Source organism: Stegostoma tigrinum, chromosome 7, assembly GCF_030684315.1.
Source record: "Stegostoma tigrinum isolate sSteTig4 chromosome 7, sSteTig4.hap1, whole genome shotgun sequence".
In the NCBI taxonomy this organism is placed as follows: Eukaryota; Metazoa; Chordata; class Chondrichthyes; order Orectolobiformes; family Stegostomatidae; genus Stegostoma; species Stegostoma tigrinum.
In genome coordinates, this window is record NC_081360.1 from 5730247 (window position 1) to 5744165 (window position 13919).

The 13919-nt window shown below is 44.9% G+C and overlaps 1 protein-coding gene across 6 annotated transcripts in view; it reads right to left on the reverse strand.

The window, feature by feature from the left end:
- pcnt (pericentrin) overlaps positions 1-13919 on the reverse strand; it is a 323443-nt gene that overhangs the window by 105980 nt on the left and 203544 nt on the right. For all 6 annotated transcript variants that reach the window (XM_048534231.2, XM_059647013.1, XM_048534228.2 and 3 more), the window contains 3 exons: positions 11562-11714; positions 11164-11334; positions 9153-10145 (listed from right to left, as the gene is read on the reverse strand). In XM_048534231.2, coding sequence (XP_048390188.2) covers positions 9153-10145; positions 11164-11334; positions 11562-11714 — 1317 coding nt within the window. The remainder of the gene's footprint in view (positions 1-9152; positions 10146-11163; positions 11335-11561; positions 11715-13919) is intronic.

Below are 13919 nucleotides of genomic sequence, written 5' to 3' on the forward strand. Positions count from 1 at the left end.
TGAACCAGAGGGGTAACGATATCATGGGGGGAAATTTGCTTATGCTCTTCTAGAGGGTTTAAACTAATTCAGCAGGGGGATGGGAAGCTGAGTTGTAGCTCCAGTGTACAGGAGGTTGAGAGTAGTGAGATCGTGAATAAGGTTTCAAGGTCGCAGGAGTGCACCGGCAGGCAGGAAGGTGTTTTGAAGTGTGTCTACTTCAACGCCAGGAGCATCCAGAATAAGGTAGGTGAACTTGCAGCATAGGTTGGGACCTGAGACTTCGATGCTGTGGCCATTTCAGAGACATGGATAGAGCAGGAGTGATAATGGGAACTGCAGATGCTGGAGAATCCAAGATAATAAAGTGTGAAGCTGGATGAACACAGCAGGCCAAGCAGCATCTCAGGAGCACAACAGCTGACGTTTCGGGCCCAGACCTTTCATCAGAGAGGGAGATGGGGTGAGGGTTCTGGAATAAATAGGGAGAGAGGGGGAGGTGGACCGAAGATGGAGAGAAAAGAAGATAGGTGGAGAGGAGAGTATAGGTGGGGAGGTAGGGAGGGGATAGGTCAGTCCAGGGAAGGCGGACAGGTCAAGGAGGTGGGATGAGGTTAGTAGGTAGGAAATGGAGGTGCGGCTTGGGGTGGGAGGAGGGGATGGGTGAGAGGAAGAACAGGTTAGGGAGGCAGAGACGGGCTAGGCTGGTTTTGGGATGCAGTGGGTGGAGGGGAAGAGCTGGGCTGGTTGTGTGGTGCAGTGGGGGGAGGGGACGAACTGGGCTGGTTTTGGGGTGTGGTGGGGCAAGAGGAGATTTTGAAGCTGGTGAAGTCCACATTGATACCATTGGGCTGCAGGGTTCCCAAGCGGAATATGAGTTGCTGTTCCTGCAACCTTCGGGTGGCATCATTGTGGCACTGCAGGAGGCCCATGATGGACATGTCATCTAAAGAATGGGAGGGGGAGTGGAAATGGTTCGCGACTGGGAGGTGCAGTTGTTTATTGCGAACCGAACGGAGGTGTTCTGCAAAGCGGTCCCTTGCAACCGCAGGAAATGCAACACTTGTCCCCACACCTCCTCCCTCACCCCTATCCTAGGCCGCAAGATGACTTTCCATATTAAGCTGAGGTTCACCTGCGCATCTGCCAATGTGGTATAACTGTATCCATTGTACCCGGTGTGGCTACCTCTACATTGGGGAAAACCAAGCGGAGGCTTGGGGACTGCTTTGCAGAACACCTCCGCTCGGTTTGCAATAAACAACTGCACCTCCCAGTCGCGAACCATTTCCACTCCCCCTCCCATTCTTTAGATGACATGTCCATCATGGGCCTCCTGCAGTGCCACAATGATGCCACCCAAAGGTTGCAGGAACAGCAACTCATATTCCGATTGGGAACCCTGCAGCCCAATGGTATCAATGTGGACTTCACCAGCTTCAAAATCTCCCCTTGCCCCACCGCATCCCAAAACCAGCCCAGTTCGTCCTCTCCCCACACTGCACCACACAACCAGCCCAGCTCTTCCCCTCCCCCCACTGTATCCCAAAACCAGCCCAGCCTGTCTCTGCCTCCCTAACCTGTGCTTCCTCTCACCCATCCCTTCCTCCCACACCAAGCCGCACCTCCATTTCCTACTTACTAACGTCATCCCACCTCCTTGACCTGTCCATCTTCCCTGGACTGACATATCTCCTCCCTACCTCCCCACCTATACTCTCCTCTCCACCTATCATCTTTTCTCTCCATCTTCGGTCCGCCTCCCCCTCTCTCCCTATTTATTCCAGAACCCTCACCCAATCCCCCTCTCTGATGAAAGGTCTAGGCCCGAAACGTCAGCTTTTGTGCTCCTGAGATGCTGCTTGGCCTGCTGTGTTCATCCAGCTTCACACTTTATTATCTTGGATAGAGCAGGAACAGGGTTGTTGCAGGTTCCGGGGTTCAGATGTTTCAGTAAGATCAGGGAAGGTGGTAAAAGAGAGGGAGGTGTGGCATTGTTAGTCAAGGACAGTATTACAGTGGCAGAAAGGACATTTGATGAGGCATCGTTGACTGCGGTACTATGGGCTGAGGTTAGAAACGGAAAGGAGAGGTCACCCTTTTGTGAGTTTTCTGTAGGTCTCCAAAAAGTTCCAGAGATGTAGAGGAAAGGATTGCAAAGATGATTCTGGATAGGAGCGAAAGTAACAGGGTAGTTGTTTGGGGGACTTTAACTTTCCAAATATTGACTAGAAACGCTGTAGTTTGAGTACTTTAAATGGGTCAGTTTTTGTCCAATGTGCGCAGGAAGCTTTCTTGACACAGTATGTAGATAGGCCAACAACAGGCGAGGCAACATTGGATTTGGTACTGGGTAATGAATCAGGCCAGGTGTTTGATTTGGAGGCAGGTGAGTACTTTGGTGACAGTGACCACAATTCGGTTATGTTTACTTTGGTGATGGAAAGGGATAGGTATATACTGCACGGCAAGAGTTACAGCTGGGGGTAAGGCAATTATGAGGCGATTCGGCAAGACTGAGGATGCATTGGATGGGAAGGAAACTGCAGGGGCTGGGCACAACTGAAACGTGGAACTTGTACAAGGAGCAGCTACTGCGTGTCCTTGATAACTATGTACCTGTCGGGCAGGCAGGAAGTGGTCGAACGAGGGAACCTCGGGTTTACTAAAGAAGTTGAATCTCTTGTCAAGGGGAAGAAGGAGGCTTATGTAAAGATGAGGCGGAAGGCTCAGTTAGGGTGCTTGAGAGTTACAAGTTCACCAGGAAGGACCTAAAGAGAGAGCTAAGAAGACCCAAGAGGGGACATGAGAAGTCTTTGTCAGGTAGGATCAAGGAAAACCCTAAAGTTTTCTATAGGTATATTAGGAATCTATAGGTATGTGAGGAATAAAAGAATGACTACAGTAAGATTAGGGCCAGTCAAGGACAGTCGTGGGAAGTTGTGCGTGGAGTCTGAAGAGATAGGAGGGTTGCTAAATGAATATTTTTCATCAGTATTCACACAGGAAAAGGCCAATTTTGTCGAGGACAACACTGAGATACAAGCTATTAGACAAGACGGGATTGAGATTTAGAAGAAGGTGTTAGCAATTCTGGGAAGTGTGAATATAGATAAGTCCCCTGGGCTGGATAGGATTTATCCTAGAATTCTCTGGGAAGCTAGGGAGGAGATTGCAGAGCCTTTGGCATTGATCTTTATGTCGTCATTATCTACAGGAATAGTGCCAGAAGACTGGAGGATAGCAAATGTTGTCCCCTTGTTCAAGAAGGGGAGTAGAGACAACCCTGGTAATTATAGACCAGCGAGCCTTACTTTGGTTATGGATAAAGTGTTGGAAAGGATTATAAGAGATAGGATTTATAATCATCTAGAAAGGAATAATTTGATTAGGGACAGTCAACATGGTTTTGTGAAGGGTGGGTTGTGCCTCACAAACCTTAGTGAGCTCTTTGAGAAGGCGACCAACAGGTGGATGAGTGTAAATCAGTTGATGTGGTGTATATGGATTTCAGTAAAGCATTTGATAAGGTTCTCCATGGTAGGCTATTGCAGAAAATATGGAGGCATGCGATTGAGGGTGATTTTGCGGTTTGGATCAGAAATTGGCTCGCTGTAAGAAGACAGAGGGTAGAGGTTGAGGGGAAATGTTAATCCTGGAGTTCAGTTACTAGTCGTGTACTGCAAGGGTCTGTTTTGGGGCCACTGCTGTTTATCATTTTTATAAATGACCTGGATGAGGGCGGAGAAGGATGGGTTAGTAAATTTGCGGATGACACACAAGTCGGTGGAGTTGTGGATAAAGCGAAAGGATGTTGCAGGTTACAGAGGGACGTAGATAAGCTGCAGAGCTGGGCTGACAGGTGGCAAATGGAGTTTAATGTAGAAAAGTGTGGGGTGATTCACTTTGGAAGGAGCAACAGGAATACAGAATACTGGGCTAATGCTAAGATTCTTCGTAGCGTGGATGAGCAGAGAGATCTCGGTGTCCACGTGCCTAGATCCCTGAAAGTTGCCACCCAGGTTGACAGGGTTGTTAAGAAGGTGTAAGGTGTGTTGGGTTTTATTGGTAGAGGGATCAAGTTTTGGAGCCATGAGGTCATATTGCAGCTGTACAAAACTCTGTTGCTGCGCACTTGGGAGTATTGCGTACAGTTCTGGTCACCGCATTATAGGAAGGATGTGGAAGCATTGGAAAGGGTGCAGAGGAGATTTACTAGGATGTTGCCTGGTACGGAGGGAAGGTCTTATGAGGAGAGGCTGAGGGGACCTGAGGCTGTTTTCGTTAGAGAGAAGAAGGTTAAGAGGTGACTTAATAGAGACATATAAGATGATCAGAGAGTTAGATAGGGTGGACAGTGAGGGCCTTTTTCCTCCGATGGTGATGGCTAGCATGAGGGACCATAGCTTTAAATTGAGGGGTGATAGATATAGGACAGATGTCAGAGGTAAGTTCTTTACTCAAAGAGTAGCAAGGGTGTGGAATGTCCTACCTGCAACAGTAGTAGACTCGCCAACTTTAAGGGCATTTAAATGGTCATTAGATAAACATGTGGATGATAATGGAATAGTGTAGGTTAGATGGTCTTCAGATCGGTTTCAGAGGTCGGTGCAACATCGAGGGCCAAAGGGCCTGTACTGCGCTCTAATGTTCTATGACACGTGTTATCCTCCTTTTGCTAAATGTGGGAGCTCAGGGACATAGCTGATGTCCCTGACTTCTGCACATGCCAGAAGTGTGTCCAGCTGTAGCTCATGTTCGACCCCACATGACGGCTCTGGAGCTGTGGATGGACTCACTTTGGAGCATCAGCGATGCTGAGGAAGTCGTGGATAGCATGTTCAGCAAACTGGTCACACCACAGATTAAGATTGCTGAGGGAAAAATGGAATGGATGTCCAAAAGTCAGAAAAAGAGCAGGAAGGCAGTGCAGGTGTCCCCTGCGGTCATCTCCCTCCAAAACAGGGATACTGTTTTACTGTTGGGGGAGAGGGCTCACCAGGAGTAGGCAGCAGCAGCCAGGTTCATGGCACCATGGCTGGCTCTGCTTTACAGAAGGGCGGGTAAAAGAGTGGAAGGGCTGTAGTCATAGGGGATTCAATTGTAAGGGGAGTAGTTAGGCAGTTCTGTAGTCGGAAACGAGCCTCCTGCATGGTATCTTGCCTCCCAGGTGCACAGGTCAGGGATGTCTCAGATCGACTGCAGGTCATTCTGAAGGGGGAGGGTACAAACAGAATTTAGCGAGTTAGGAGCCAAGTTATAAAGTAGGGCCTCAGAGGTAGGAATGTCAGGATTGCTACCTAGTCCGAGTAGAAATGAAAGAATAGGCAGGATAAAGGAGTGTCTTGAGAGATGGTGCAGGAGGGAGGGGTTCAGATTTTTGGGACATTGGGAGCAGTTCAGGGGTAGGTGGGACTATTGCAAATCAGATGGTTAACACCTGGGCAGGACTGGAACCAACGTCCTTGGGGGTGCTTGTGCTAACACTGTTGGGGAAGCTTTAAACTAATGTGGTGGGGGGGGTGGGAACCAAATGAGGTGGTTAGTGAACAGCAACGAGGTAGTATCTAAGTCTGTAAGGAACTAGATAATGAAGTCAGTGTGACTAAGGGGAAGAGTAGGCAGAGAGCAGATGATGAATGCAAAGGGACAAGTGGTCTGAGGTGCATTTGTTTTAATGCAAGCAAGTGAAGTAGATAAGGCAAATGAACTTAGGGCTTGGATTAGTTTCTGGGAGTATGATGTTATTGCTATTATTGAGACTTGGTTGAGGGAAGAGCAAGACTGGCTACTAAACATCCCAGGATATAGACGCTTCAGGCAGGATAGAGAGGGAGGTAAAAGGGGTGGAGCAGTTGCATTACCGGTCAAAGAGGATATCACAGCTGTGCTAAAGGAGGGCACTATGGAGGACTCGAGCAGTGAGGCAATATGGTCAGAGCTCAGTAATAGGAAGGCTGCGGTAACAATGTTGGGGCTATACGACAGGTGTCCCAACAGTGAGCGTGCAATAGAGGTACAAATATGTAGACAGATTATGGGAAGATGTGGGTGGTGGTGATGGGAGATTTTAATTTTCCCAACATTGACTGGGATTCACTTAGTGTTAGGGGTTTAGATGGAGCAGGATTAGTAAGGAGCATCCAGGAGGGTTTTCTCAAGCAGTATGTAAATAGTCCAACTCAGGAAGGCGCCATACTGGACCTGGTGTTGGGGAATGAGCCCGGCCAGGTGGTTGAAGTTTCAGAAGGGGATTACTTTTGGAATAGCGATCACAATTCCTTAAGTTTTAGAATACTCGTGGACAAAGACGAGAGTGGTCCTAAAAGAAGAGTGCTAAATTGAGGGAAGGCCAACTGTAGCAAAATTTGGCAGGAAGTGAAATTGTGAGATTAGTAAAGAGGAAAAAGGAAGCATACATAAGGTCTTGGCGACTGAAAACAGACAAAGAGCTTTGTAAGAATATTGAGAAAGTAGGACTAATCTGAAACGAGGAATTAAGAGGGCTAAAAGGAGTCATGAAATATCTTTAGCAAACAGGTTTAAGGAAAATCCCACAGCCTTTTATTCATAAATAACGAGCAAGAGGGTAACTATAGAAAGGGTTGGCCCATTCAAGGGCAAAGGAGGGAAGTTATGCAAGGAGTCAGAGAAAATGAGTGAGATTCTTAATGAGTACTTTGCATTGGTATTCATTGAGGAGAGGGACATGATGGATGTTGAGGTTAGGGATAGATGTTTGATTACTCTAGGTCAAGTTGGCATAAGGAGGGGGGCAAGTATTAGGTATTCTGAAAGGCATTAGGGTGGACAAATCCCCAGGTCCGGATGGGATCTATCCCAGATTGCTGAGGGAAGCGAGAGAGGAAATAGTTGGGGTCTTAACAGATATCTTTGCAGCATCCCGGAGGACTGGAGAATTGCTGATGTTGTCCCCTTGTTTAAGAAGGGTAGTAAGGATAATCCAGGTAATTATAGACCAGTGAGCCTGACGTCAGTGGTGGGGAAGATGCTGGAGAAGATACTGAGGGATAGGATCTGTTTACATTTAGAAGAAAATGGGCTTATTAGAGACAGGCAGCATGGTTTTGTGTAGGGAAGGTCATGTCTTACCAACTTGATAGAATTCTTTGAGAAAGTGACAAAGTTGATAGATATGGGAAGAGCTGTGGATGTCATCTACATGGACTTCAGTAGGGTATTTAATAAGGTTCCCCATGGTAGGCTGATGGAAAACATGAAGTTGCATGAGGTCCAGGGTGTACTAGCTTGATGGATAGAGAACTGGCTGAGCAACAGGAGTCAGAGAGTTGTAGTGGAAGGGATAAATAGAGAACTGTGACCAGTGGTATTCCACAGGGATCCATGCTGGGACCACTGTCGTTTGTAATATAAAATTACAGCGCAGGAACAGGCCCTTTGGCCCTCCAAGCCTGCGCTGATCCAGATCCTCTATCTAAACCTGCTGGCTGTTTTCCAAGGATCTGTATCCATCTGCTCCCTGCCTATTCATGTATCTGTTTCTTAAATGATGCGATCTTGTCCGCCTCTACCACCTCCGCTGGCAACGTGTTCCAGGCACCCACCAACCTCTGTGTAAAGAGCTTTCCACAAACATCTCCCTTAAACTTTCCCCTTTTCACCTTGAAACCGTGACCCCTAGTAATTGAGTCCCCCACTCTGGGAGAAAAAGCTTCTTGCTATCCACCCTGTCTATACCTCTCATGATTTTGTAGGCCTCGATCAGGTCCTCCTTCAACCTCGTCTTTCTAATGTAAATAATCCTAATCAACTCAACCTTTCTTCATAGCTAATGATCTGGAGGAAGGTATAGATGGTCTGACTAGCAAGTTTGCAGATGACACCAAGATTAGTGGAGTAGCAGATAGTGAAGGGGACTGTTGGAGAATACAGCAGGATATAGATAGATTGGAGAGTTGGGCAGATAAATGGCAGATGGAGTTCAATCTAAACAAATGCGAGGTGATGCATTTTGGAAGATCCAATTCAAGGGCGAACTATACGGTAAATGGAAAAGCCCTGGGGAAAGCTGATGCACAGAGAGATCTGGGTGTTCAGATCCAGTGTACCTTGAAGGTGGCCACGCAGGTCGATGGAGTGGTCAAGAAGACATACGGCATGCTTTCATCCATCGGACAGGGTACTGAGTACAAAAATTGGCAGTTGTGTAGGACCTTGGTTCGACTACATTTGGAATACTCAGTACAGTTCTGGTCGCCACATTACCAAATGGATGTGGATGCTTTGGAGAGGGTGCAGAGGAGGTTTACCAGGGTGTTGCCTGGCATGGAGGTCACTAGCTTTGAAGAAAGGTTGAGTAGATTAGGATTATTTACATTAGAAAGACGGAGGTTAAGGGAGGACCTGATTGAAGCCTACAAAATCATGAGAGGTATAGACAGGGTGGACAGCAAGAAGCTTTTTCTCCCAGAGTGGGGGACTCAATTACTAGGGGTCACGGTTTCAAGGTGAAAGGGGAAAAGTTTAAGGGAGATAGTCGTGGAAAGTTCTTTACGCAGAGGGTGGTGGGTGCCTGGATGCGTTGCCAGCGGAGGTGGTAGAGGCGGACAAGATCATGTCAGTTAAGAGACAGATACATGAATAGGCGGGGAGCAGAGGGATACAGATCCTTGGAAAACAGGCGGCAGGTTTAGATAGAGGATCTGGATCAGCGCAGGCTTGGAGGGCCAAAGGGCCTGTTCCTGTGCTGTAATTTTCTTTGTTCTTTGTTTGTTTTGTAACATCAACTAACTCCTAGCCAAGAAAAAGCCATGGAATCATTTTCAACACTTTGTAGACTTTTACCTCAAGACTGTGCTATTGCAGGATGCTCCCAAATAATGATTCCTTAATTTACGCCCTTGGACTACAAAATGCAACCTATCTCAAGTTTTCATGATGAAGGAAAAACATACAAGGCCTCAATCACGTTAGTGACTATTTTCTTGCATTCAGAACAAACTATGAAATCTAAAGTCTTTTTTTTCTAGCCAATGAAAGCTTATTACAAATTCTCCCCGTCCAAGAAAAACAAGAAAAAAAAGACGCGTGCTTTCACTTTCAATTATACAAATCATTCACTGCAAAAGTTTTAAGTGCCAAAAGATGTTTGTTGCATTACCTCCAAGTGAAGTAAATACGTAACAACTTACCAATAGATGTTCCTTCAGCTCTATTTTTGGAGAAGTCCCATCAATACCAACCACTTCCTTTTCTTTCTCAAATTGCTTCAGGTGGTCTTTTAATTCTTCATTCATTGCCTTCCACTTGGCTAGATCACCCTGCAATCTTTGAAATTCTTCTTGGTGATCTGCATCTTTCTGTCTCAAGGTCTGAAGCACACAGTCGCGTTGCAGAAGGTCACAGTGCAAAGCTTGTAGTTCATTACAACTGTTTTGGAATTGAGTTGTCTTGTCTGACAATTCTTGTTCAAGCTCTGCTATTTTGGTTGGTAAAGAACCCATTTCTTCCAATTCTACCTGCCTTTGCTTCTCAATCATTTGTAGCAATATGTGCTTTTCAGCCTCAGCATCTTCCAACTCTTGGACACGTGAGGACAGAAGAGCTATGTCAGCATCCCGTTGAGAGAGGTGGGTCTTCAGCAAACTGTTGTCCTCCTGAAGGGTGCTGTTCAGTAAGCGCATGGATTCCATTTCCTGCAACTGCTGTCGGTTAACTTCCTGCAAGTTTTGAAGATCAATTTGCAAAGCAACATTTTTTTCTTGGAACTGAGCCTCTTTTTTATCCAACATCTGGAGAGAATCTTGTTTAGATACCATCATGGCTGCTTGATTCTGAGGCCCTGTGGAATGGCTTGCAAGAGTTCCCTTATAGTCTCCAGCAGCTCTCCTGTCTACTTCAATACATGCCAGCTCCTGCTGCAGGTTGTCGTTAAGTCCCCAAGAAAGTGCTGACTTTTGCCTGGTGTCTTCCTCCGAACCCAACATTTCAAGGTCTTCCTGAGAATCACTGACTTCGTGGCAATTTGGACCCAACAGAGAAAGTTCTTCTTGCAGTTTCTCTATAACCTCAATGAGATGCTCAATTTCTTCTTCTTTTGACTGACGTAACCTATCCTGTTCAATTGTAAGTTGTTCTATCTGTATTTTTAGCTCTTCAATTTCACAGTTCTTCGCTTCAAATGTCTAAAATAAAAAGACAAACAAGGAAGATCTTAAATCCTGCTATCAAACACTGGTAAATCAACTAAAATAAAAACAAAGCATGGAGAAAGAAACAGAGATGATGTTTCAAGTCTAACCTGCACAGTCATATTGGACTCAAAACATGACATCTATTTTTGTTTCTACAGATGTTGCCAAAATTGCTAAAACAAGATTGGAAATTCTCAGTTTTTGTCATTTAAATTTCTAGGAAGAAAACTGGAACACAACAAATCCCCTAAGAGTTAGTCTAGATGCATCATCTGTTTCTTGCTCTGTTACCCCTCTCTTTTGCTTTGCACCAATACAAGTGGCATGGTGGCTCAGTGATTAGCACTGCTGCTTCACAATCACAGCGCCAGGGACCTGGGTTCGATTCCACCCTCAAGTGACTGTCTGCATGGAGTTTGCACATTCTCCCCATGTCTGCATGGGTTTCTGTCAGGTGTTGTTTTTTCCTCCCACAGTCCAAAGATGTGCAGGTTAGGTGAATTGGCCATGTTAAATTGTCCATAGTGTTCGGGTTTATGTAGATTAGGTGTGTTGGCAATGAAAAATGCAGGGTGTCAGGGATGGAGTTGGGAGTGGGTGGAGGGAGACGTTTGGGCCGGATGGCCTGTTTCCACACTGTAGAAATTCTGCTTTGCCATGTAAAGCTCTCCTGCCTTCCATCCAATCTTAGATCGACCCATTTGATATTTCTTCCCAGTGAACCTTTTCTCAGTCTTTGTGATTAGTTCAAAGCAGATAAATCTCACACTTTTTACACTCCTGATAATAGGTTCCCCCACTTGAATTATTAATTGTGTTTCTCTCCAAAAACACTGTCTGTTGTTATCAAAATAGCTATTTAATCAAAAAAAAAGTTTGGGGAAAAGCTTTCAATTGATAGAGTGAATTACCTAAAAGACATTGTCTAACTTAAACTTAGCTGTTAACTTCATACAATGCATTAACTGAGGAGTCCAACAGAGCTCTCATGGTTCCAGTAATAGATTACCTTGCAGTCTAAAGCGTTTTCCAAGTCCTGCTGTAATTTGAGGATTTGCTCTTTTAGTTCATCAATCTCCTGGTTCTTCTCCTGCAACAATGCCTGAGGCAGCTGCAATCCTGGCATTTTGCTGCTATCTGCATCCAGGCCCAAACGCTGATGGAGACTAGCTACGTCCTCCTGAAAAAATAGAATGGTTGGGGAAAAATATATTTGATATAAATTAGCACAGACTGCATCACTGTTAAAAACAGTTCCAGGATACTATCATACATAAGTGATAGATCAGATGATTTAGCTACACATTCTCCCGTCCAGTTATTCACTAACAACTGACTTTTACTCTGATCACCCCACAAATTGACCCCAGTAACTCATGAGAATCACATCACTGCCAAGTAACTCACTTTCACGCGGATGTTCTCCTCATGGAGTTGGTTGATTGTCATTGCTGACTGCTTTGTCTGGATCTCCAACTGCAGATTCAGCTGAAGCATTTCATCGTTTCTATTCAAAAGATTTTCTCGAAATTGATCAAGTTGTTCCGCAAGGCTTTGGATCTTGAAAATAAATTCCACAATAAAGTCAGTTACAAACCAATTGAGCCACCCACCTGACATTATTATACAAGTTTAGATTTCTTACTCAATGAATTCCATGAAATGCATCCATTTTATTTTGCCAACGCGTTTTGTACAATACCTGGCAACTGTTACAAATGGAGGATAGAAAATCTTGAAAAGCACATTTCATCATCCCCAGAGGACCTAGTGTGCATCCAATGGATTACTTTAGTCACCTTGTTAGCGCAGCCACATGTAGTTAGCCAATAAACCCACAAAAGTGACAAACACAGCAAAAGCAAACACAACTCATCACTGTTGTCAGTGGAACTAGTTGAGGGAGGATTAGCAATTAAAGGATGCAAGATTCCAGGAAATGTTATTCTAATTGTCTTAATCCGTTTTATGATCCTTTATGTAGTCATTGATCACATGTGCAGTGTACTTTCTGACTTGGGTTGCTTGGTCAAAAAAGCTTTTCCAGTAAATGCATCTCCACTCTAACTTTGTAGCCAAAATCTACCATTCTTTGCATCATGTGGTAAATCTCCTCAGTACCTTCTCAAGGATCCTCACAATCTGTATAAGTTGTGGTGAATCATACTGGATACTCTAGCTGGGGCTTAACCAGAGCTTTATAAAGATTCAGCATAACCTCCTTGCTTTTGTGCTTAATATTTTGACTTATGAAGCCTGATATCCCATCTACTTTGCAAATAATTTAGCTAATTGTAACCCCAGTACCTTTGAGATTAATGCACATGCACTCTCAGGTCCTGCTGCTCCTGCACGCTTGTGAACTGTACCATTAGGTTTATGATTGTTTCTCCCTTATTCTTCGATCAAAATGTATCAACTTTCACTTCTCAGCATAGAATCCTAATTGTTATTTGTTGGCTCATTCATCTAAGGCATTCTGCCAATGCCTTATTACAACTGATTTAGATCATCCTCAACATCACTTATACTTCCAAGTTTCAAATGAAGAGAAAACTTTGAAATTTTACTCTGTATTCCAATATCCAAGTCATATATAGATATCAAAAAAAGTGGTTCAAATGCAGATTCTTGGGGAACTGATCTGCAATCCAAAAGAACTGCCAAATATTACAACTCTTTTTTCTGTACTTAAACTGAATGGTTAATCCAAGCTGACAGAGCCCCTCGTTGATACCATTCATTGTTTCCATGTGTGCTGTAAAGCCAATGGTCTGGGAAGATTGTCAGATTGAAGGCACAGAACGTTCCAATGGGTTCTAGATTTGATTTTACCAAGAAACAGGACAAGCTCTTGCTGGAGTGTTTAGAAGATTCACTCAGAAGCAATTTGTCAGTAAGGAGAAGTCAAACCAGGTGACTGCACACTGCTTATGTGTCACTGTTTGCCCCAACTGCATACAGCCAATTAACGACAGTCCGCATACACCAGGATTTTTCTCAGAGCGGGTAGAGAACTGGAATTGTGCCAGTGATTAATGCTGGAGTGGAGCATTGTGATGCAGTCTCAAGAGATTGTGTGGCTGAGAGCTACGCTGTTGTTGACAGCAGTTCAGCTGAGGTGCCTGTGCTCAGACAGTGGACAAAGCAGTCTGACCAAAGCAGTGAAATGCCGTCTCAGAAGCCAGCTTAGCTGGAAAAGAAAATCAACAAGGTTGGGTCTCAGTGCACAGGGAAATTCAAGGCCAGCACAAGCACCAGCACGATCTTTGCTAAAAAGCTCAAATTATGCCAGAAATTGTACGCACGTATTCCCAAGAATTCTGGAGAACTGAAAAAAGGGATTGAGCTTTCGAATTGTGAACAATCATTAAGGTCAACCAAGTCAGAAGCAGTTTTTAAGCAACTTCAGAGGCTAGATCTTCAAAAGTGAAGGTTCAATATCCCTTCTGAAGGAGGCAGAATCATGAGGAGGTTTGGTGACTCAGAGTCACTGAAATCTGGATAGGTTTCTCAGAAATTTGTGGAATCTGTTTTGAATCAGAGTCACACAGCATACAAGCAGGACCTTCAGCCCACCACATCTCTACCAAACAACAAATACCAGACTGTACTAATCCTATTTATCTACACTTGGCCTATAGCCTATTACACCCTGGCATTTTGAGTGCTCAACCAGATGCTACTTATATAGTGCAACGGTACCTGATGCGGTGCATTCCAGGTTTCCATTAACTTCAGGGTGAGGAAAGTTTTCCTCCGACC